Raw genomic sequence first — 26,381 nt, forward strand, 5'->3', positions numbered from 1 at the left:
AACCCACCTTAGCAAACTTGATACCCTCTACAATTCAATATACCTTTTTGTTCTCCAATGCAACTACAACACACATCACTGCGAAATGCCCAAAGAACTAGATTGGTCATCACTTGAGTCTAGGCGCAAAGTTCATCTTTCCTGTCTTGCCTTCAAATATTTTCTGGGCAAGCTACCCATCTATCTGAACAAGCTCCTCACCCCTACCACATGCAGCACTTATCATCTGAGATCTGACTCCAAAAGACTGTTTATGGTCCCAAGGTTCAGCAAAGTATCCGGCCGCTCCTCCTCTTACCGTGCACCCCAAAACTGGAACAATCTACCGGAGACTCTCACAGCCTCTACCAGTCTAAGTTCTTTCAAAACTAAAGCTGTCTCACATTTTAATCTGGTCTTTAACTGTTACATACGCCTATAATATATATTATCTTTAACTGTGTATGCAATGTCTTGTATATAATATATACCCTGTTCATATATGTAACTATGTACTTGTAACCATGTATTTTTTGTCATCGTAACTCTATGCCCAGGAGATACTTGAAAACGAGAGGTAACTCTCAATGTATTACTTTGTGGTAAAACATTTTATAAATAAATAGATATATCAGCAAAAATCATGGTGCAATGGCCCTCAAACGTGATGCATGCCTGTGATCTTGAAGCAAACAGTATCACTTCTTTGGTTTTACAAAAAAATGACCTGTTATGTCTTGAGGATCCTGGTCTGCTTTGGACCTTGACCGCAAGGTAGTGTGTATTCTATCCAGCAGGAACCTGCCAGGGGCCATCTCAGGGAGGTAATTGTCTCTGGGGCCCTCAGGAACCCCACGGATCCATCAATTGTTCCGTCTGGTTCGGTTGTCTAGATCTTCCTGTCTTTCGGTGAGTTCATCAAGTTGTTCCTCCTCCCTGTTCATTTAATTGTCATCCATTTTAGTTTCAATATTATCAGTTCTAACTTCAAGTGAGGTGAAATCACGGTGCACTTCTCTTATGGTATTCTCCAATTCAGCCTTAAGAAAACCTGTAAAATTCTCAAACAGGTCTGTCAGATCTTTTTAGTTGTAGGTTGGTTGCTCATGTCTCACTCAATCACCATGTTGGAGTCAACACATGGTGAGGAGCCACCTTCGGAGAGCGCTGCAGGGCTCTCCTGTCATCTGAAAAAAAAATCAGCTGATTCTAGTTGTTTATTCAGCCGTTTGTGCTTTGGAGGCATTTCAAAAGGTGGCCGGTATGTTCCCACGGACACCGCTTGCATTTAGGTCACTCTTTCGATCCTTTGTGCTTTGTTTGTAAGATAATGGTGCTGGCCGATAGCGGAGCCTCCTCAGCAAGTTGCCATTCACCTCAGCGTCGTGCATGCGCCCCATAGATATGCATTACATTTTTTTTTAAATTTGTGTTTATGGCTGAAAGAAGGGTAGTGGGTGCAGAAGTGTGGGAGACAGAGTCAGTTGGTGCAGGGTGTGATGAAGAGTGTCAGTGAGCGCAGGAATGTGGGGGAGGGGAGCAGTGGCTCGGAATGGGACATTTGGTCGTGGCTGTTTCGCTGTGACCAAATGGCTGCCGACCCTTCGCCACAACTCACCACGCCGCCAACGGCTGCTTCTAAGGTAAGTTTTAGTACTGTTTCGGGTAGGGGGTTAATTTAAGGGGTTTTAGAGCTTCGAGTAGGGGGTTAATTTAAGGGTTTTAGCGGTTAGGATAGGGGGTTCATTTAAGAGTTTTAGTTGTTATGGTAGGGGTTCATTTAAGGAGGTTTAGGGTAAGGGCTTCAGGTAGGAAGTTTTAGGGTAGGGCACTTACCTTCGTGGCGAGGTGGCTGGCGTTGGCAGCTTCCAGGCGCGGGATGGGTCACAACGATACGCCAACGGGCATATGTTAGAGGCGAAAAGGCCGCAACCAAATGTCCTAGACCGCAGTGGGTGCAGGAGAGAGGAGCAGTGGCTGCAGGAGGCAGAGAGAATGGCAGTGGATGCAGACGTGAGGGAGAGAGGGCCAGTGGGTGCAGAACAGACAAAAGAGGAGCAGTGGGTTCAGGGAGCGAGGGAGAAGGGCAGTGGAGGGAAGGAGGGAGGGAGAGGGGCAGTGGAGGGAAGGAGGGAGGGAGAGGGGCAGTGGTGGGAGGGAGAGGGGCAGTGGGTGCAGGCAGGGCCGCCAACAGGGGGGGACAGAGGGCACTGGCGTCCCGGGCCCCGAGAGTCAGGGGGGCCCGGCCATGCCTTTAAATGGCGGCGATTCTTCCTTGCGCATGCGCAGGGCAAGCATGGTATTCGTCCTGCTGCCTGTGGGCCCGACTGCTGCCTGTGGGCCCGCTGCCTGTGGGCCCGCTCATCCCCCGCTCCCACCCCTCGGCTCCCAACGTGGGATAAAGGGGATGTGCCATGGGATTCCCTGCGCGTGCCAATGCTGAGAGGGCGGGGGCAGTGAGAGGGAGGGCCGGGACGGTGGCTGGGCAGAGCAAGGAGGACTGGTGTGCTGTCCCTGATTGGAGGAGAGGACAGCCAACCAGAGGATAGCAGGGGCGGAGCCCACACCCCGGCGGGCCAGAGACATGTTCTGTGCTGTCTTGTGTCCTGCAGGAGATAGGTAAAGTACAATGTGGGGGTAGGTGAGGGTGTATATATATGTATTAGGGTGGTAGGAGTATATTTAATATATATGGGGGTGGTGGGGGTATATTTTATATGTATGGGGTTGATGGGGGTATATTTAATATGCACTGGGGTGGTAGGAGTATATTTAATATATATGGGGGTGGTGGGGGTATATTTTATATGTATGGGAGTGGTGGGGGTATATTTAATATATATATTGGTTGGTGGGGGCATATTTGTATATTTTTTGGGGTGGTGGGGGTATATTTAATATGTATGGGGGTGGTGGGTGTATATTTAATATATATATATGGGGTGGTGGGGGCATATTTTTATATTTTTTGGGGTGGTGGGGGTATATTTAATATATATGGGGGTGGTGGGGGCATATTTAATATGTATGGGGGTGGTGGGGGTATATTTAATATATATATGGGGGTGGTGGGGGCATATTTTTATATTTTTTGGGGTGGTGGGGGTATATTTAATATATATGGGGGTGGTGGGGGAATATTTAATATGTATGGGGGTGGTGGGGCATATTTAATATATATATGGGGGTGGTGGGGCATATTTTTATATTTTTTGGGGTGGTGGGGGTATATTTAATATATATGGGGGTGGTAGGGGTATATTTAATATATATATGGGGGAGGTTGAAGTATATTTAATATATATGGGGGTGGTTGGAGTATATTTAATATATATGGGAGTGGTAGGCATATATATATATATATATATATATATATATATATATATATATATATGTGTGATAAAAAATCACTGGCACTCCAATAGAAATTCAATAATGAATAGGTGCATGTCCCATATAAATAATAAAAGTATACATTACCGCATAGCAGCAAAAAGGGAGACAGCACTCAGGTGAATGAAAATAAATGTATTAAATACAGCACATAACTCCAACGTTTCGATCCCACCACCCTGAGGAAGATCCCCCTGTGGGATCGAAACGTTGGAGTTATGTGCTGTATTTAATACATTTATTTTCATTCACCTGAGTGCTGTCTCCCTTTTTGCTGCTATGCGGTAATGTATACATATATATATATATATATATATATATATATATATATATATATATATATATATATATATATATATATATATATATATGTGGTAGGAGTATGTTTATATATATGGGGGTTGTGTGGGTATATTTTATATGAATTGGGGAGGTGGGGGGATATTTTATATGAATTGGGGAGGTGGGGGATATTTAATATTTAATATATATGAGGGTGGTGGTGGGGGATTATATATATACCGCGCTCCGCCCGGTCGGTCCCGGGCGTGGGGGGCGGAGCATGCAGCGCAGGCCGCCGGGCGACCCGTAGTGTGCGTGAGTCAGCGTCAGAAGGACGGTGAGCTGCCCGAGGAGCGGGAGCAGCCGTGGTCCCGGACGTGGGGGGCAGAGCATGCAGCACAGTCCTCTGGGCACATGGCGCCACGGAGCACACGTGCAACACGCAGGTGACAGGGGGGCACTGGGGAAAGGGAGGGGGGACCTACACAGGGGGCAATGGGGGGGGTATAGTGACACCCGGGGGCAGGGGGGGGCAATACCCGGTGGGGGTGATACCCTGGGGCAGGGGGACTCAGCGGGAGACAGAGAACAGGAGGGAGAGGGAGAAGAAGAGAGTGGCCGGGCGGCGGTGCAAGGAGGAGGAGGGCCGGTCGAGGCCACAGAAGCAAGCAAGCCAGTGAGAGGGGGGCGGGCCACGGAGCAATCTGATTGGCCAAAGGCTGAGTGACAGACCTACAGACCAATCAGATTGCCCATAGGGACAGGCACATACGACGTTTAAAAAAAAAAAATATATAGATAAGATATATATATCTATATATATATGTATGCGGGGTGGTAGGGGTATATTTAATATATATGAGGGTGGTGGTGGGGGATTATATATATAATATGCGGGGTGGTAGGGGTATATTTTATATGTATTCGGGATCGTGTTTTTTTTTTATATATGTATCGGGGGCGCGCGCAACTTTTACCATTGTGTCCAGTATTTTTGGACAAGTCACCTGGCAACCCTACCCACCAATGCTAAAAATGTAAAATCTCCATTCTTAGTCTAGCTAGGAGGGCTCGCTCTCCCCCCGCTGCGGCGCCCGGCACCCCAGCTCGCTCTCCCCCCGCCCGGCACCCTGGCTCCGCTCACTCTCCCCCGCCCGGAAGTGGAACCCCCAGCTCCGCTCACTCTCCCCCGCCCGGAAGTGGCACTCTGGCTCCGCTCGCTCGCTCTCCGCCCGCCTGGCTTGCGTCACAACCGCTTGCAGCTTAGCAGTGCAGCATTTCCGGTGCCTGCTGCTGCTAGTGAGCGCGTGGGAGGCTGGGAACAACAGTCTGCATAGGTTAGAAGTATATACCAGTGACCGTCTTTATTGTGATATTTCTTAAGATAAAAAAGGGGTACAGGTTGAGTTTTTTCACTGTGCTGCAGTTATAGCTTGCAAAGTGATGTTTCTCTTGTGAGGTATTGTAAAAGTTATATAAAAGATTGTTTTATGAATAACACTGTAACAGTAAGATCAGAATAAATTGTAAACTAGATATTCAGGGGATATTAACTATTCGTTAACAAATCGTTAATTTACATTTTTATTCATGTGAGTGATTGTGTAGGAAGGGCCCCGTGCACTGCTTTGCCCGGGGCCCCTAATGTTGTTAAGATGGCCCTGGCGCCAACCTAACTTCCCCCGCGCACGCACCCCAACACAACTTCCCCCACGCGCAGTTCAGCCCGATTAGCCCGCTAGTCTCGCCCACCCACCAACCCACTGTCATTCGCCCACCCACCAACCCACTGTCATTCGCCCACCCACCAACCCACTGTCATTCGCCCACCCACCGTCATTCACCCACCCACTCACGCAGGCAGTCACATGTCTTTTGTTGAAAATATAAAAATAAACAGGTTGAATTGTAATGTTTTTTTCTCTATCACAATAAAAAAACAGTTAAGTAAAAGTTGCGCGCTAAAAGATATTTGTTCGTGGTAGGTGCGCTATGGGTTCGGGGGGGGGGGGGCTGGTCCTTTTATTTGTCCCGGGCCCATGATTTCTGTTGGTGGCCCTGGGTGCAGGGAGAGGGGCAGTGGGTGCAGGGAGAAAGGGAGAGGGGCAGTGGGTGCAGGGGAGGGAGAGGGGCAGTGGGTACAGGAGGAAGAGAGAAAAGGAATTATGGGTGCAGGAGGGAGAGAGAGGACAAGAGGGAGAGAGAGGGCCCATGGATGCAGAAGACAGACAGGGGTAGTGGCTCCAGGAGGCAGGGAGAAGGGCAGAGGATGCAAGAGGCAGAGGCACAGTGGTTGCAGGAAGGAGAGAGAGTGCAAAGCAGTGGATGCAGGTCCTTACTCCGAGGGAATGATTACAGCCCTGGGAAATACTGCATAGATTGGCAAGTCAATCATATGACCTCCTACTTCACTCAAAGGATTCTGGGACTTGTGGTCCTAGGCCTTTATCTATTCCAGCATAGCAAAAGTATAGGCAACAGAGAGTTGTCATACTGCTGCGGCACACTTTATTCTAACTTTTGCCACTAATTGGCCGGGATTTACTCCGGCTGGCGCCGGGTCTAGACCGCGCGCCGCCGTATCTCCTCCGTGTACCCCCCTCCCCTCGCATGGCATTTTGCTCCCCCTTCCCGACCCCCTAGCTGCTCTTGCTGTGCCCCTCTGCTTCCCCGCACCCCCGCTTACCTCACTTCAAACATCAGGGGTGTCGGGGAAGCCGGGCGCGCACGTGACAGTGACGTCACAGTGACGCACGGACAGCCAAGTCACCACGCTGCCCGCACGCATCCAGCTGTGCGGGAAATGTAAGAATAAGATGTGCCGCCACTGTATACAGAACATATTCAGATTGAGCTGCCGTTTGCCTATTGGGCGAGGGTAATCAGCGCATCACTACTACGGCGGTCTATAGGGCAGAATAAGTATCCGTACTCACGAAGCGAGCGAACGAACACAGGGGTATGGGGCTATTGAAAATATGTCCTTACTTGCGAGTGTACTTAAAGTGAGTGTCCTTAAACCGGGGTATGCCTGTACTGTTATTAGACATATTTCGCCAAGTGGGAATTCACTCTTATCTCATCACTGTAATTTCAAAAAGACAGAACCTATATAATAATATTACCTTGGTCATAGCTGGCTTTTCCTCCCCCCTCTTCTTCATCTGAACCTTCTATGTCCTGAATGATAATTCTTTTCCCTTTTCTTGGAGCCTCCTCTTCAACAACTTGCAGCTTCTGATCAACTTCAACCAGTATTTTCTGTTGGGAAACAGTAACTTGGGAGATTAACGTTGTGCTGGTAGTGTGAGATCAGTACTGGAAAGAAGATTACTGAAACCTATTGTTCTTTTTTTTTATCCCAGGAGGACTTCTTTAAACCTGTAAACTGACCAGCCTACAGTATATGCACATAAAGTGACCTTACTCAAGGGACAAAATGGCAGCATTGCATGTTTGATTAAAGATGCAAAATCGATCGCAGGTCAAATAAAACACCTTTAAGTAAACCATTTAACAATTCCGTTTTCCTTTAAATAATCTAACCAGGTTAACATATCAAGAGTTTTTTGTAGCCTTGACCCCCCCCCCCGACCGTAGAACAGAACCAATAAAGAAAGGAGTGTGGGGGGGAGGGGGAGTAAGTGAGGCTCTGGCTTTGCAAACTCTTGTTGAAACACACAGTGGCGTCAGGCAAAGGGGAATAGCCAGAGGAAATCAAACACCTCTTAACATGTTTAGAACATAAAAAAAATGGTTTCAAAATACTTACAGGTGTTTCATTCTCGTGAAAAAAGGCATCAATCGCCTAGATGTAACCCCTCACTGCCATTGGTACTCTTTAAAACATTTATTGTTCCTTTGCAAACCACCCCATGGAGTTGCTCTCTTTTTACCTTGGCTGCAGCATTGTCTGGTTCGTGGTGCAATACTCTCCTCAGATCCACTGCTGCGGCCCGGTAGTTGCATAGGTTTTTGTGGACTGTAGCGCGTCGTAAGAGAGCTAAAATATTAGAAAGGTTACAATTATCTAGTAACCAAACGTCAGGTATTACTTTTTATGGAATCAGATACATTGCATCACAAAAGCTGGAAAAAAATTACTTCTCATGGTCCACAAAATTATCCTCTCCATTGGGGTAAGAATGGAGGATGAATATATTTTCTGTATAAACAAAAGATTAATATATCTTTCTTATTATGGTAGCTAAGTATTCTATGTATATGGTTACATTTAATAACCTGTTAAAGTTTATTGACAACTGGTAATTTTAGTAAGATCTAGTTAGTATATGTGCTCACTTTCACTTAAGTCCGATTGCCCTTTAGACGTTCAATGAAACTGACATGGGCCGGTACTGTGTAGGCCCTTGTGAAGTTCATTGACCATTGCGTGACTCCTGCTGCAGTCCCACAGCCACGTGCAATAGTAGAGAAGACCCAGCCACAGCATCAGTCAGAGGGGATCCGTACCATGCGATCACAGCGACAGCCAGTAAGGGTGATCACATGTCTGTGCCAAAACACATGGGGCTTCCCATCCACACTGGCAGGCAGGGCCACTCTTAGGGCAAGGCGGCTGCCTCGGACCCGGGCTCCGCGCTTCCTCCTCTTGTCGACACAGGGCCCCCCTCCTCCAGCTCCTTCCTCCGGTCGGAAGTTGGATCCCGGTGCCCAAAGGAGGGAGCGCGGGGCCCCCGAACCGGCAGAGAGCGGTATGTGTGTTGGTAAAATCTAAAAAATGTGGGCCGGTAGCAAAGAGGCTGTGTGTGGCTCACTGTAGATTCCGTCCAGCAGGTGACGATGCAGACCCCAGTAGCTCAACTCTCGGGCTGGCTCCTCTCCGCTGTGTGCTACTGGCAATTGGTGTGTGTGTGTGTGTGTGTGTGTTTATAAGATGCATGGATGGTGTGTTTGTACTGTATGATGGTTGAACAGTGTGTGTGTGTACAGTATATGTATATATGTGTGTGCATGTGTCTATTGTTCTATTGTATGTGTAAGCAGCGTTCTCATTGTATCATGACGCCGTGACACTGCTCGTTAAGTTCCCTCAACTTTTTTTTTTTTTAATATACACGAGGGCCCCGCTGCTAGCATGCAGCATTGGACCCCGCAAAGACTAAGGCCGGCTCATTGATCATCACATGGCACATGTCTCTGCCATGCACTATACAAAGAGTACACAACTACCTTCCTTTGTGTGTTGTTGTTAACTGTGACATAGTAATCTGTAACCACACAGATCAAGCTATTTTGTTGCATCCTTTTCAGAATGGCTAGATTATATTTAGTGTGGGTGATTACAGTACTAGGCTTCATAAATAACCTGTGTTGTTGTCCATACACTATGTTCTATTTTCGTTCTTTTTCTTTTCATTTACTTTTTATACTTTGAATTTCTTTATTTTCTTATATTTAGTGTGGGCGATTACAATTGTCGGCTTTATAGTTGGCATGTCCCTACACTGATCCATTCAATCTCTGATGTATTTGTATACATTTTGTTTAACTTTTCTTAGTTTACCTCAGAAGTGGCAAGAAAGGTGTTTGTAGGGAAGGTCTGAGTTGATGGATCTCTCAGGATCAGAATGTGATCTTAGTTATGACTCTGGATCTGCTTTCTTGTATCATCACCACCACACTAGCCAGTGTGGGCTCAAGACACAATACCCAAGTAGCCCAACCACTTGTCCCATCAGTCATCAAGCTGGACTGTTTCAGCTTGATAGCCCTCAATCGAATGCAGAATTTGTGACACCACAATCTGATAATTAGTGGGGAGCTTCTGACCCTAGGTAGACGTGCAAAACTTTTGCAGAGGTTTGCAAACCACATAACACCTGTCCTTTTTGTTTACCGGCGATTTGTGAAGCATTACGTTTGTGCACATTTTGCTAATTTGTGAAATTCTCTAAAATAGCTACAGTGGCTGAAAGTATAAAAAGGACGCATGCACCTTGTTTTGCTCATTGCCTGGCAACATTGCAAAATCCCACATAAATTAGTCTTTTGTAGCTTGGCCAAACATTTAGCAAAAATAAAGATTTAAATAAAAAACAAAATGCTGAAACTTTTGCAACTGCATTTTGGATAGGACTAGAGATGTGCAAGACTAAGAAGACTCTTCTAGGAGGTAAACTCATCAGGGCACCTCCTGAAACTTAAAGATCACAAAGGTCCCCAGGTACTGCCACTTCAGGGATTCAAAAATCGAACACGAATGTTATGCCCATTGATTTTTTCCAGCTGTATATTTCAGAACGTCTTCTAATAGACATGGTCACCCAGACTAACATTTATGCACAGCAGTTAATTGCAGCATGTGCAAGAGCACAGTAAGTGACATGCACATCGATACCTGAACACCATCATATATTTCATAGAAGTACACACCTTAAATTAATTCAAACACAACTCTCTAGTAGATATCCTGGTCAGGAGTGTCTATTTATAATATTGCTCTTCCTGGCTGCAATGGAAGCACTGTACGTATACTCTGTAATTATGGGGCAAGAAAGGTTTGGGGGAACTGGTCAGACGTGAATGTGCTCATATTTATCTTTTCTAGTTCTATATATGGGGTTATTTTGACATGGCACCTCCCTATTAAAATCCCAGGTCTGAAAGCAGTCATGCTGATTTAATCCTTTGAGTGCCGAAGGGGCGGCAGCACCAGAGTGCCACAGCCCTTCCCGGCTCATTGCAATCATATGATCACCGATTATGAAAATGGAAGAGATGTCTGCTCATCTGTTCCTTGTCTGGTCAGGTCGCAATCATCGCGCCACGGAAGCAAATGCCAAAAAGTCCATGATGTAGATACATCACAGAGCCCCTGGAGTGCTAAGACCTCATGACGTGGTAACTACGTCATGGAGCACTCAACGGATTAAGGATTATTGTGGCCAAAATCTATTTAAAATTATACAGATTTGGTATCAGTCCATTTACGGGATTCAGGGATACAAGATGTACTATTTTTTAAAATAATTTCAGCTTGTTACTGGATTTGAAATGTTAGATAGATTATCGGTCATGATGTCGTGTATCTGTCTTTGAGATTTAGGTGCAAGGCATTGTAGAACGCTAGTTTGGATTCCCTGTCACTGAGTGAGTCACACTGCCTGCACACACACTGCAGTTTGGTGCCTTTCGGGCTATAGATATGCACAGTGACAAGCAATGCATTTTTTGGCAAATGCTTCTTTATATTTAAATGTAAAGTATTGTATTTTTGGTGTTTTTTTTTTATAGATTGCCCATTGACTCCCAAAGTGGCAAACCATGCCCATAGGACATTGGTATGCCACTGTGAAATCAATTGGTTGATTGGCATTGGTTTTTTTTTTTTAATTGAATGTCTTTTTTATTTTGTGCTTTTTTTATTTTTTATTTGAAGCTTTCACATTGACTGCCATAGTGGCAACACATGCCCATAGGGGATTGGTGTGCCACTGGGCCAATCAATGGGTAGATAAGGTGGGGTTAGTTGCCCCCTGTGGAGGGTGGTTAACGGGAAGGGGGGGGTAACCCCTTAATTACCATAGTGGTTAATAACCGCTAATGTGATTAAGGGGTTAGTGTCCAGTAGATAGTTTTTTTATTTTATGGTTGGTGCCCACTGAAGACGAGGAGGAGGACGACGAGGAAAGCGTTCATCCTGGCAGGGGTAAATAGAACTTTAATTTACTATATGCTCGCTGGGTAATGTCTTGGTTATGTTTAATTTTTTTAATGGGCAAATTAGCTATTAACCAGATATGGATAATAGGGATTTTGTCCATTACTGTACTGTATGTGTTGGGGGTGGGGGGAAATGAGGGGGTTGTTCAATGTATTGTATTGTAATGTTTATTGGGGGCAGAGGAAGTAGGTGAAGGGGGTAGTTGTACCAGGGTGGTTGGTTAGGCCTCTCGGTGGGTAGTGGGAGGGGGTAACCCTTTCATTAGTATAGCGGTTACTATCGCTAAGGTAATGAAGGGGTTAACACCTCCCACAACCTTCCCGGTAGGCCTAACCACCCACCCTGGTGCAACTACCCCCTCCACTCACCCCCTCTACCCCCAATAAACAAGGTAGTCTGGCTTAACCCCTTCATTGCCTTAGCGGTTAGCCGCTAAGGCAATGAAGCTGCTTTCATTTTATTTTGATAATATTGTACTGTAGCAGGGGGTCTCCGGAGCTGAACCACATTGATTTCATATCCGAGGATCCCCTGCTTCCCAAGTTACAGGCCCCGTTATGGGGTGCCGGTACACCTCTGCTTTGTTTAAATCTCCCGATCCCGTTGGCTCTAACGCGGGAGAATTTAAACATGGCCGCTGGGATACCGGCACTCCATAACGGGGCCTGTAACTCGGAAAGCAGGGGGTCCTCGGATTTGAAATCAATGTGGTTCAGCTCCGGAGACCCCCTCTACAATACAATGTTATCAAAATAAAATAAAAGCCCAGCGATCACGTGTTAGAGGCGCGCAGGTAGAGTGACTGACTCAGTCTCTCTCTGACTGCACGTCTCTTACAGACAGGTGGAACCCAGTAGGATTCACACCGTGCAAGTCCCATTAAAACAGAGGGACTCCTGCTATGTTAATCCGGTGGTCCATTACAGCCTGCTGTGGACCATATCACGGAGTGCCTGCGAGATGGTCTCAGATTTTCCTCGGACAGCGGCACAGAACCGGCAGTTGCACCTATACATAGTTTATCTATGTCGAAAGTTTTATAGCTTTTAACTTAACTTGGCTAAGTTGACCCTTGCCTGAACTCTTTGTGGGGGCATGCTTCAGGAAAAAATATGCTTTTGCTGGGGAATTGTTTTTTTTTTTTGTTATGGGCTAATTTTCCCCAGTCACATTTCATGTGTGCCTTTTCACACCTGAATTTTTCAGGAGGTAAATGCAAGAGTCTTATGTACGCTTGCGAATTTGAGGCCTGTGTTGGTCAGAAAAAGTATGAGAACATATACCAATGTGGTATCCCCAAACTCCCGTGGACACAATTTAATATTCCTTTCTATTAATACACTGAGCTTGTGTGAGCAATCATATATTTAAGTTGTAAATTTCTGATAAAAATGTAAAAAAAAACTCAGGAAATCCTGAAGGGAACGCCATATTAACCATATATGAATTCCTTTGGGGGGTGCTTTTAGAAAATACAGTGCATACTTTTGCTGGGGTATTTGGCTGTTATGGAATTGTTTTCACAAGTATATATGATGTGTGCCTTTTGCATTTACCTCTAAAAAATGCAGGTGTTGCAAAACTTACATTGGTGAGGTTGAAAGAAAGATATACGTCCATCCATCATCCTATGTTTAATATAGATGACCGATACTTCTCTTATATTTGTATTTACAGTTTATTGATCCAGAGGAAGGCAAACAAAAACAATTCCTGGCTCCAATAATGGAGGAAAAAGATGTCCAATGCTTTCTTGAAGATATCTTATATATTTGCCATCACATTATCCATGGCTAATTAATTCCAAATTTTAACTGACCTTACTGTAAATAACCATTTCCTTTGTTGCTGGTGAAATCTCCTTTCCTCGAACCTTAAGGGATGACCCTGTGTCATTTGTATTATCCTTGGGATCAATAGTTCCTTTGAAAGTTTGTTGTACTGACCCTGAATATTTTTGTATATAGTTATCATATCCCCTCTTAGACCTCTCTTTTCTAATGTTAACAGATCTAAATTAGCTAGCCTTTCCTCATAAATCAGTTTTTCCATCCCCTTTATTAACTTGGTGGCTCTTCTCTGTACTTTTTGTAGTTCCATAATGTATTTTTTAGTGAGTGGTGCCCAAAACTGTACTCTATATTCAAGGTGTGGTCTTACATGTGATTTATACAGTGGAAAAATTATGTTTTCTTGCATACCTTGTTTTATGCAAGATAAAAGCGTTTTTGCCTTTGCAGCTACTGCCTGAAATTGAGTACTATTGCCAAGCCTGCTGTCTACAAGCACTCCTAAATCCTTCCCCATCAATGCTTGATCTAATTTTGTTTGATTGAATGTATAAGTCGCCTGTTTATTCCTGCTCCCCAAATGCATAACCGTACATGTATCTATATTAAACCTCATCTGCCATTTTCGTGCTCAAGTTTCCAATTTATCCAAGTCCTTCTGGAGAGAAATTACATCCTGCTCAGTTTCAACCATATTACAGAATTTAGTGTCATCAGCAACGAAGGAGACTTTGCTCTCTATGCCAACCTCAAGGTCACTAATAAACAAATTAAAAAGCAGGGGTCCCAGTACTGATCCTTGGGATACTCCACTCACAACTTTAGCCCAACCTGAAACGGTTCCATTTAGGACAACTGTTTATTCTTCAACCAGTTTTCAATCCAGGTGCAAATATTTTTACCCAGACCAACCTCTTATTTTGTACACTAACCTCGTGTGGAACCGTATCATAAGCCTTTGCAAAATCTAAGTGGACTACATCAACTGCATTATCCTGGGCTAAATTCCTACTTACTTCCTCGAAGAAACTAATAAGGTTATTTTGGCAGGACCTATCCTTCACAAATTCATGCTGACTATTACCAATCATTTTGTTATCCATTAGGTTTTCCCGAATAAGAGTCTGATACACTTCTCCTAATTTGTGGCCAATGTTGAATGAACGGTATATAAAAAGTTATACATGTATGGTATCTCTAAACTCAGGAGACCCAGGGGGTGGTTTAATTTGGCATTCTTTACTATTAACAAAAAATAGAGCTTGTTTGAAAAAACAGACACAAAATGTAGAAAATAAATGGACTTTAACACACATGCAATTCTTGCCAACATCATACAGATAGTAGATATTACTGCTTCCATTAATGTAATGCGCTACGCTAACGCTGCCGCCATATTTATTGCAAGAGATACAGCAGCTCCATTAAAAACAATGGTAATGTGTGCCTTCTCTTTAGTACACGCAATATTTTCCGCCTTGTTTTTTTGCGTTAAGCAGCATTATTGGGGGTGATAATGTCATCTTTATCTGTATATTAACCTATAGAAAAAGTATTGTTCATGCAAATCTGAATGTATGCCCATATTTGTAAAGTATATTTACGCACTTTTAGCAACTAGAAAGTTCTCATTTATCGACTGTAAAACCCTTGTGGAAACACTCAAATATATGGTGGTATTGCGTCTGAATTATTTTGTTTTTTGAGCATGCAATACAAAATGAATTAAAACCTTATCTACTTGAAACTGGAAACATTGTTGGCGTTTTTTTTTTATTAAACAGGAATCTGCAAATGTATCAATATATTGCTTTCAATCTTTTTACACAATGCATAGCACTAAAGAAAGACGGATGTAAATATGAATGTTTTTTTATTTTTGTCACATATGACATAACTGGGTCAAAAATTGAGATCATCGATCAGTTTTTTGCAATAAGGTCTTTACTTTGAATTATATTGCTCGAGTAGGGGTGTGCAAACTGGGGGCGCAAGATTTTCCTTGGGGGGGGGGTGGTTGTGACTATGGGGAGGATTTGGCCCGGGATTAGAGGGGTTACACCCCAATTGGCCACCCCCAGACCTCACTAGGAAGATAAGGGATTAACTGGGCTGAGGTCCAGAAATGTGATTTAACCCTTGTTATAACATGAGTATGTATTTCCCTGTTCCCATGTTTTATTGTTATATCAGTGCCTGCACACACACACACACACACTAGGATTCATCCGGGAGTACAAGGGTTAATAGTTCTTTAATGATTATAGCCTTTTGTGTAATTTTCCCGCCTTTTCAGGCACCATTTTGCAGGGTCCCATAGGCCGCCATTAGGGCTCAATGCATTCTAATGGCGAAACTTGCTGTTTTGGTCCTGTTTCCTGTGAAGACCAGCAGATGGCGTCCGAGAGGAGGAGCGGCGGTTTCCCATTGTAAATCAATGGGCCCATTGACTTCAATGGAGATTCTTCGAAGGAGCTTTCCAGGAACAAGTTGGCTGCCGTCCAAACCGCAAAACCACAAAGCGCATACAATTTCTAAAAGAGAGCTTTGATCACTTATTAGCCAAGTTCAACGACAAGTGGCGTGTGAATAAACAGTTCTAGAGCACCTAGAAATAAAATTCTTTTTGCCCCTAGTTCCTAGGCCTCCCTCCACTCGACCACCACCGGGTCCCCGAATCCTGGACTCCCGATAAGGGTCAAACCGAGAAGAGCGGGTCGCGCCATAGGTTCCAATGGCGGCGGCAGAAACAGCTCAAGAAAACGGCTAAGTGGGAAAAGCTGACATTTAGGAATCCATAGCTCCGGTTCCGGAAGGTCCAGAGGGCTAGGGTTTGGGGTACCTGTAGCCACTGCTCCGGCATCGCTGCAGAACCATCCTTGACCCTCTTGGACCAACTCGACGGAGTATGCCGGTTTGCCATTGAGAGTCTATGGCGGCGAAGCCCGTTGTTTTCAATGGGGATTTAATGAAAAACCGTGATTTAATTTACAGCGGAGATTTTTGTATTAAAATGAGAAACGGTTGTAAGTGTATTTGTGTAACTCCGGTTCCAAAGGTCGTAGCAAGTCGCAAATTGGACCATATGGTGTCCCAGTTCCAGCATTGAGAACTGGGAAGTTTGGACCCGCTGGACCCAACGGAACCGGATATTTTAATATGGTTGTGTTGTATCTTTAATGCTGTGTTCCGAGGTATGGATAAAACCCAGAGGAAATTCCTTTGGCCATCAGGTAGCAGATGGTCAGAGAAGCGTCCCAATGTCTAGAATTTAAGTGCTGTTCAAAGGAGTTTATCACCTCCACTGTTTATATGAGGGCGGAGATTACTCAAACCAGAGCAGGCTGTAAGTGTCCCATTTAACACCTCACAACAAAGGATTTCCTGCCAGATATTCCGTTTAGTTGACTGGCTGGCATTCCTGATGCAAATGTGGGGCTGCAGAAATGAGACCCCAGAGTCCAACTGAGCATGTGCCAACTAGCTGGGGGGCAGGTATCAAAATGTGTTCCCATGCTAGTGAGTGGCTACAGTTAATTGAAGACCAATCACCTGTACTTAATGTTAAGGATAGGGTTACAAAAGGTATATAATCTGTGGTCAACCCTTTATCCGGAGTTAGTTAGTTGTTCGTTCTTCTATACCAGGCCTGCCCAACTCGTAAAGTGAGAAGGGCCGAACTGCTCCAAGGAAAAAAAAATTGGGCCGCACGGGTTAAATCATCATCATCATCATCATCATCATCTCTCCTCCAGCACCTCTCCATCATCATCATCCTCATCTATCTCTCATACCCCCATCTCTCCCCCTCACCCACACAATACCACCCTCCACATCAAAAACACAATACCCCCTCCACATCCCCCCAGCCCATTCCATGTCAGCATCCCCCCCATGTCTCTCTTTCCTCAATATAACACTCTCTCCCCCTCCCCTAAATCACACCCTCTCCCCCTCCTCTCAATGACTCTCCCCCTCCCCTCAATATGACCCACTCTCCCCCTCCCCTCAATATGACACTCTCTCTCTCTCTCTCCCCTCAATATGACACTCTCTCTCTCCCTCCCCTCAATATGACACTCTCTCCCTCCCCTCAATATGACACTCTCTCTCTCTCCCTCCCCTCAATATGACACTCTCTCTCTCCCTCCCCTCAATATGACTCTCTCCCTCCCCTCAATATGACACACTCCCCCTCCCCTAAATGACACGCTTTCCCCCTCCCATCAATATGACACACTCTCCCCCTCCCCTCAATATCACACACTCTCCCCCTCCCCTCAATATAACACACTCTCCCCCTCCTCAATATAACACTCTCTCCCCCTCCCCTCAATATGACACTCTCTCCTCAATATGACTCTCTCTGTCTCCCTCTCTTCAATATGACACTCTCCCCTCCCCTAAATGACTCTCTCCCCCTCCTCTCAATGACACTCTTTCCCCCTCTCCTCAATATGACACTCTCCCCCCCTGCAACTCACATCATACACCCCCTGCACCTCACATGTCAGCAGCCCCCCCTCACATGCCAGCAGCCCACCCACCCCTCACATGCCAGCAGCCCACCCACCCCTCACATGCCAGCAGCCCACCCACCCCTCACATGCCAGCAGCCCACCCACCCCTCACATGCCAGCAGCCCCCCTTCCCCTCACATGTCAGCAGCCCACCCCCCCTCACATGTCAGCAGCCCACCCCCCCTCACATGTCAGCAGCCCTCCCCTCACATGTCAGCACCCCCCCCTCACATGTCAGCACCCCCCCCCCCCCCCACCTCTGCACCAGCACGTTTTTCACACCCACCCCCCACCAGCCCGTTTTATACACACACACACACACACACACACCTCTACCTCTTGTAGATCAGCACATCCTCTCTCCCCGGAACTAAGCCCCACCCCCAGCATGCTCTGACCTCCCCGGCATCCTGCATCCTCCTCATGCTGCTTCTGCCCCCGCGCACTGAATTTTTTTTTTTTTAAATGTATTTAATTAATGAACTGGCGCCCGGCCGGAGTCACCGCGGGCCACACAGAGAGGCCAGGGGGGCCGCATGCGGCCCGCGGGCCGTATGTTGTGCAGCCCTGTTCTATACCATCTTGATTGCTGAGAGAAATGCTATGCAATGTCTTGGAATGATGAAGATTTCTGTATGAACTGCCAGTCCAGATGTGACTGTTTCATCATTTCCATCTTTAAGTGTCTATATTTTGCTTGTTATTTGTATAATCTGTTGTGTTCACCTTTATCAAGGAATAAATTATATTTTATCATATCTAAGTCTCATCCCAGTTCAACCCAGTTATATATATATATTATATATATTTGGTGTAAATTGCAGCCTGTCACAAGCTATCGTCACAGTGGTGTTTGTTGCAGCGGTTTCAGAGGCCCCGCACTCTTCCCCAAGGCATTTAAAGTAAATGCCGGGGGATTGCGTGAAGCCTCTGCAATGTTCCTTATCTTGTCTTCGGCGATGCGTCACCATAGCAATGCAACATCAAATTACGTTGCGGAATCACGTTGCCATTGTCGTGTTACCCCAGCGGCGGAAGACAAGTAAGGAGGGGGCGCGAGCAGGAGGGAACAGTGGGGAACGTTTGCGCACCGGGGTCTCAAACAGTCCCCAAGGGCATTCAATAGGCCAGCTTTTATGGATATCCCTTTTTCAGCGATTGAGCCACCTGTGCTGAAGCAAGGAAATCCATAAAAGCTGGCCTGTTGGTGGCCCTTGAGGACTGAGTTTGAGACCCTTGCTCTAGAGCCATTAACCCACTCTAACCACCGACAGGTGTTTATAATAACATCACTTTACCAATACACACAGGTGCTTTATAACCTTCATTGGAGGAAGATAGAATTCCTCTAAAACAAGCATTATATTAAGTAATGATGTGGGATCTCTATCCAGAGACCCAATACAGCTTTTACTACCACTGGGTAAGTATTATTTTTATTACCAAGGTCATTTCACGTCACTTTCTCTGGAGGGCATTTAAGTGTGACACAAAGGATCTCTTTTCTTTCCCTTCACCTGTGCTATATACTTAGATCCCAGCTAACACCACCGCCCCCCTCCCCCATTTATTGCACTGGCATACTATATCATTATACTTGTGAAGCAGGATTATGTCTCTTTTTGAACCATCGATGAAAAGCTCAACGTATGTTGAAAAAAATGATATATTTTTGTATAGGCCCATGAAGATGCACAAAGGCAAGATAGTTTATCATATGTATACTGCAAAATATAGGCCACCAATGAGGCAAACATCCTAGGCATTGAAAGGGTTAAATGTAAGTTTATATCCTGGTAATCGCTCCTTAGCCTGCTTATCAGCTAGACAGGGAACTTTACTTCTTACAATTGGCTGCCTTCAAACCTTTCAGAGGATGCAAGTCATATAATTAACTACAATACATTCTTATTATAAGGTACACAATTATGAAGAGGTGAACATCATAAATATGACCAACTAATGCAGCAGTTTCCATATTTGATGTTTAAAAAAAAAACACTTTTTTGACCTTTTTAATGCCTATTTTTATTATCTCGAAGCTTGAATATTCTTGCTATATTTTCCAGACGAAAAAGACTCTTTACATAGAGTAAACAGGAATGACATCTGCGTTTAAAGGCATATTTTATGCATTGTAAAAGGATATCTGAAAGAGGAAAGATGTTGAATGTTGCTTTGAATTTGTGTTTTCCCTCTGAAATCGTTGTGGATAGCTTGCTGCTCTGCAGATCTCCAGCACGTGTCACTAGTCATTTCTGTGCATGGTAAGCCCAGTTATGCAGTGACCTTTACACGCGCCAATAATTTATTAGACCTTGTAACAGGGGATTTGTCCCTGTTCAAAAAGGTGCCTCTAATCCAGGAGTGTGGTGGTTAACTGCTGGTAGTCAATTAACCAACACCACCTGGCTGATTAGAGGTTGGTTAGAAAAGCCTGCCTTTGAGACAGGAAGAGAAATTCCTTAGTCCACAACTGGGCTGACCAAGGAAAAAGACAGAGCAGAGGTTCCTGAGTCTCACAGATGAGACTGATAGAGGGATCACAGATGTCTGGAGCTCACAAGACTTCTACACCTGAATGCTGAGATAACTTGAGGAAAAGGCAGCAACACAGGAAAGAGAGAAGCCTTCCCCCTACAACTACGAGACAGATACAATTTTTCCTATAAGACTGATTATCTATGTCTGTCTATATATATCTAAATGTCTCTATGATTTGGGCTGGTGAATCGCTGGACTACAAGTGTAAATATACTCCAACGTGGAGCAGATTTTGTTTGTGGATTTTCACATGTTTGCTTTGTTTAAAGCAACAGGCGCAATAAAGCCTTATTTAATTTCACCTTAAAACCAGTCTCCATTGCGTACCTCTGCACACATCTCTTACAGACCTAAAATATGTTTTCTATTCTTACCTTTCAGATTGCTCGGCTCCAAATCTAGCACTTTCTCACAGTCATTCAACGCATTTTGCCAGTTCTTACGTTTAATCTCAGCTTGTGCTCTGTTGTTATATGCAGCTGATGAGGGTAAAACGGAGATACTCCTAAAACAAAAACACATTGGATGCCATTAAAGGTACACTCACAACAGACAAATCATGTATAGAAATTCATACTTCTTTATTCCCAAATTATATGCAACCTGTTGACCAAACGTAGTTGGCCTGGCCGTTCAATGAAGGAGACATACAGGAATGAGCAATAGTGGTAGAATATACCAATATTCTAATGGAAGACAAAGGGGAGTTGGGCTGGGACGCACCCATCTGCTGGGAGAACACTCCAAAACGAGAGTGTTGGTCTCTTCCCCCCAGCAGTGATGCATCTCCCTCTGGGAGAGATATGGAGCAGAAACCGGGGAGCAATGCCTGGGTCCTAGCCCTGTCAACTCGTTCCCTAATGGCCAGTTCATATTTCATTACAAGTGCAACACTCACAGGAGGCAAGTGTTTAAGGTAAATAGCCGAACTGAGTGAAGTATTATGAAACAAATAAACTGTAAAATACAGGCCTTTGGTAAAGTACCTAATTAGAAATAAAGATGCTTGTCCTTATTATTGTTCAATTATGCAAGTTACATGAACCAACAGCCGAGACGCAGCTACATTGTTTTTTTTTTTTTACTGTTGCTGATTAATAACTAATAACAGCAATAACAGCAAACATACCTATCGAACAAGTGTTTTAATTTGATACTACACTTCTGTGGATCAAACTAGCAGCAGAAAAACGTCTTGTCCTTTAGTATAATAGATTCCGCACATGAATGGCAGTTTGGTATATGCAATACTAAAGAAGAGATGCATTACAGGACCTCCTGACGAAGCACGTGGTGCGAAACGCGTAGAGGTCACGACAGGTCATCCTGCGCGTGTTTGCTGGCAAGCTGTGACGGAGCCTGCAGGAGACAGCAGCGGTTTATTCCATCTCCGCGGTGCCGAGATCCGGATCCTCTGCAGACACCGCGAGTCTGCTGTCTGTCTCAGTGTAGGTGTCCGTTTCCCCTTGCCAGTGTCTAACCCTATGGCGGTTTCATAACAAATCGGTTGATAGGTTGTTTCATCTTTATTTTTTTCATGGTTTATTTTATATGAATTTTATTGTTATTTGTATACTGTGCAGCTTAGGGTATAGTTACTACTAGTATTTTTTCATGGTGGTACTCAGCCGTTCAGCTGTTCTGAGGTGGGGTTGGATCCCCTCAGTTATTGTGTACTTTTTAATAAATTACCTTCCACTAATCCCTGGTGCGCATTTGTGCATTTTTTATACCTTGTTTTTCAGGGTGCCTTCCCCCCCTTTTCAGGGGGGTTCACCTTGATTTGAGAGCTTCTGGGGAGACGCTGTATGTGCATGCTGCAAAGGGACTATCCACATCTTTATACAGCACGAGCGCTGAATATCCTGTTTTTTCTACTTTCAATTTGTGGTGTCTGTACAATAAATGTCACCAGAAGTGCTACACCACATTGGTTTTTCTCTTCTTTCATCAGACCCCTGGGAAAATTACGCAGTGAACAAAAATTATGGCGTAACTTGCGTTCGGAAACGGGGACTTTAGAAGTAATTTGCGTAGCCCTATGTTAACGCAGCGTTGGGGTAGGACTGTGACATGAGTAGCGGGTGTCCACGGGTTAGGGCTATATTACAATATAAAATCCCTAACGAGCCAGCCTAGTGTTGCAGTAAACGCTTTAGTGCACGTCGTGATTTAGACCAACAGACGGCGCATCTTTTCACCCTTCTGTAAGCAGAAGTGGGAGGGGATAAAGGAATTCAACGCTTGTTGGGAAAGATGATAATGTATCCTTATTTATGGAATCAAATGGAATTGGAGGCTTCATAGCAATAGGAAAATGAGCAGACTACAGGCAAGTGAGGCAAGTGACCCTAATCTCCTGACCACTTGTGTGACTCAAGCTGGCAAATGACCCCATAAAGCCCTTGAAGTTATGCGGGCTCGCCTGCAAGTCTGTGGAGTTTACATTGCCAACCACTGGTCTAGCTCATACTCTAAGGCTGAGTCCACGCTGCCGCTGAGCTCGCTCATGCTTGGAGAGCGGTGATGTCACCAGCTCTCCACGCATGAGCGATCGCTGTCCTGCAACATTTTTAGAGCAGGAGTGAGGGGGCGTGGCTATTAGGAGAGGGGGCGTGTCATTGGCTGAATAGGGGCTGTTTGTGTGTGTGTGTGTGTGTGTCTGTCCATTTTCTCTCTACCCCCTTCCCTCCTCTCTCCCTTCTCCCTCTCCCCCCCATTGCGCTCGCTCTCTCTCCCCCCCATTGCGCTCGCTCTCTCTCCCCCCCATTGCGCTCTCCCTCTCTCTCCCATTTCTCTCCCTCTCCCCCCCCATTTCTCTCTCCCCCATTTCTCTCTCCCTCTCCCCCCCATATATCTCTCTCCCTCTCCCCCCATTTCTCCCTCCCTCTCCCTCTCCCCATATTTCTCCCTCCCTCTCCCTCTCCCCATATTTCTCCCTCCCTCTCCCTCTCCCCATATTTCTCCCTCCCTCTCCCTCTCCCCATATTTCTCCCTCCCTCTCCCTCTCCCCATATTTCTCCCTCCCTCTCCCTCTCCCCATATTTCTCCCTCCCTCTCCCTCTCCCCATATTTCTCCCTCCCTCTCCCTCTCCCCATATTTCTCCCTCCCTCTCCCTCTCCCCATATTTCTCCCTCCCTCTCCCTCTCCCCATATTTCTCCCTCCCTCTCCCTCTCCCCATATTTCTCCCTCCCTCTCCCTCTCCCCATATTTCTCCCTCCCTCTCCCTCTCCCCATATTTCTCCCTCCCTCTCCCTCTCCCCATATTTCTCCCTCCCTCTCCCTCTCCCCATATTTCTCCCTCCCTCTCCCTCTCCCCATATTTCTCCCTCCCTCTCCCTCTCCCCATATTTCTCTCTCCCTCTCCCCCCCATATATCTCTCTCCCTCTCCCCCCCATATATCTCTCTCCCTCTCCCCCCCATTTCTCTCTCCCCCATTTCTCTCTCCCTCTCCCCCCCATTTCTCCCTCCCTCTCCCTCTCCCCATATTTCTCCCTCCCTCTCCCTCTCCCCATATTTCTCCCTCCCTCTCCCTCTCCCCATATTTCTCCCTCCCTCTCCCTCTCCCCATATTTCTCCCTCCCTCTCCCTCTCCCCATATTTCTCCCTCCCTCTCCCTCTCCCCATATTTCTCCCTCCCTCTCCCTCTCCCCATATTTCTCCCTCCCTCTCCCTCTCCCCATATTTCTCCCTCCCTCTCCCTCTCCCCATATTTCTCCCTCCCTCTCCCTCTCCCCATATTTCTCCCTCCCTCTCCCTCTCCCCATATTTCTCCCTCCCTCTCCCTCTCCCCATATTTCTCCCTCTCCCTCTCCCCATATTTCTCCCTCCCTCTCCCTCTCCCCATATTTCTCCCTCCCTCTCCCTCTCCCCATATTTCTCCCTCCCTCTCCCTCTCCCCATATTTCTCCCTCTCCCCATATTTCTCCCTCCCTCTCCCTCTCCCCATATTTCTCCCTCCCTCTCCCTCTCCCCATATTTCTCCCTCCCTCTCCCTCTCCCCATATTTCTCCCTCCCTCTCCCTCTCCCCATATTTCTCCCTCCCTCTCCCTCTCCCCATATTTCTCCCTCCCTCTCCCTCTCCCCATATTTCTCCCACCCTCTCCCCTCCCCATATTTCTCCCTCCCTCTCCCCTCCCCATATTTCTCCCTCCCTCTCCCCTCCCCATATTTCTCCCTCCCTCTCCCCTCCCCATATTTCTCCCTCCCTCTCCCCTCCCCATATTTCTCCCTCTCCCTCCTCTCTCCCTCCCCCTCCTCTCTCCCTCCCCCTCCTCTCTCCCTCCCCCTCCTCTCTCCCTCCCCCTCCTCTCTCCCTCCCCCTCCTCTCTCCCTCCCCCTCCTCTCTCCCTCCCCCTCCTCTCTCCCTCCCCCTCCTCCTCTCTCCCTCTCCTCCTCTCTCCCTCCCCCTCTCCTTTCTCCCTCCCCACACCAGTCCGTTTTGCCGCCCCCCCCACACCACACCAGTCCGTTTGCGCCCCCCCCACCGCCCCCCCTTCCACTTCTCTCGGCTAGAAATCCCATGTTTGTGTTTGGTGTAGTGACAGGACATTACAACATGCCCTCTCTCTTCCCATTGGTCAGAGCAGGGTTATGTGACCCTGCTCTGAGCCTGAAAGTATCTCTCCAGTGTCTCCTCAAGCACAAAGCTTGGGAGAGCGTGCGTGCACACGCATGAGCACCCACGCACAGCGCGAGCGTGAACGGGAGGATTCCCATTCACAGAGGTAAGCTCGCTAAGCGCGTAGTGAGCTCAGCGGGGACTCAGCCTAATGCTGCTTTATTTATTATTTCATGTATAAGCTTTAAGAACATATGAAAAGGTTTTCTTACCGACTGTAATAGCACACAGCTTCCTCATAGTCACCACATCGGAACGCTTCATTCCCCTTTTCCTTCTCATGGTTTGCAATCACACTTCTTTGTTCTTGACGTACACCTAGAAGACAGCAACATGCTTTTAGCCCAGTCCCCCATGAACCCAACAACTGCCTGTGCTATTCCTATATTGCCTCAGACCATATTGCACTCTCTCAGGGGTGGCCAACTCCAGTCCTCAAGCACCACCAACAGGTTTTCAGGATATCCCTGCTTCAGCACAGGTGGCTCAGTCATAATTATGACTGAGCCACTGATTGAATCACCTTTGCTGAGGCAGGGATATTCTGAAAACCTGACCTGTTGGTGGTCCTCCTTGCACTATAGATCTGGTCATATAGAACAGAACCAACTGCTCAACCTTAATAAACTACAGTGAATGGTATAATTAATTATGTGAGGTGCATGGGGTATTGAGATAAATATACAATGATCCAAGAGTGATCAAAAAATGAATCCCTGAGAGATTGCACTCATCCACAGAGTTACATATATTTAGGGAGACAAATAGTCCCCTAAATAAAATAAAAAAATTAAAATCGATGTAATACCCCTGGGCTGGAAATCAGTACCAAGTCATACCCAAGAGACAAGCGATCATGCAAAAAAAAAAAACCTCAAAATAATAAAATTGTATTAATATATTTATAACTCACTAAGTGCATTTATATACATTGTATATGTGTAGGGTTTCCCTTTATTAAGATCACCTATAGATGAAGATATACTCACCTACTTCATCTTGTACAAGTATTTGAACTTGATCTACATGCATCCTATCCTACCACTGGGAATTTTAATAACGTTTGTTGACACTGTATATAAATGCACTTGGTGAGTTATAAATATATTAATACAATTTTATTATTTTGAGTATTTTTGGCATGATCGCTTGTCTCTTGGGTATGACTTGGTACAAATACCCGACAGGCACCCTCTCTATCCACCTTAAGACCCACTTGCATAAAGAAGCATATGAGTAGCACCGTGGCTAATACTATACAGTGCAGGGGTGAGCAAACTTTTTATGCCGAGCCCCCCTTTTCATTCATAAAATTTCTCGGGCCCCCCCTGCCTGATGTAATCAAAATCACATGAAAAAAAACAAAAAACCTTTATTAAACGATATACAATATAAATCCAAATATGTTTAAATACTTACATATTTCAATAGCTCGCGCTTGCAAAATTAGGCTGCGTCCACGCTGCCGCTGAGAGCGGTGACATCACCAACTCTCCAAGCATGAGCACAGGGTGTCCTGCATAATTTTGCAAGCGTGGATCGGGGCTATTTCTGTGTGTTT

General features: G+C 45.7%; 1 protein-coding gene across 1 annotated transcript in view; it reads right to left on the reverse strand.

Annotated features, from left to right (window-relative positions):
- SPAG1 (sperm associated antigen 1) overlaps positions 1 to 26,381 on the reverse strand; it is an 81,724-nt gene that overhangs the window by 42,907 nt on the left and 12,436 nt on the right. Inside the window, exons 6-10 of the mRNA XM_075588471.1 lie at positions 25,033 to 25,138; positions 20,570 to 20,700; positions 7,551 to 7,657; positions 6,780 to 6,915; positions 1,816 to 1,956 (exon numbers count right to left, since the gene is read on the reverse strand). Coding sequence (XP_075444586.1) covers positions 1,816 to 1,956; positions 6,780 to 6,915; positions 7,551 to 7,657; positions 20,570 to 20,700; positions 25,033 to 25,138 — 621 coding nt within the window. The remainder of the gene's footprint in view (positions 1 to 1,815; positions 1,957 to 6,779; positions 6,916 to 7,550; positions 7,658 to 20,569; positions 20,701 to 25,032; positions 25,139 to 26,381) is intronic.

The sequence above is a fragment of the Ascaphus truei genome, chromosome 2 (assembly GCF_040206685.1).
Source record: "Ascaphus truei isolate aAscTru1 chromosome 2, aAscTru1.hap1, whole genome shotgun sequence".
NCBI lineage: Eukaryota > Metazoa > Chordata > Amphibia > Anura > Ascaphidae > Ascaphus > Ascaphus truei.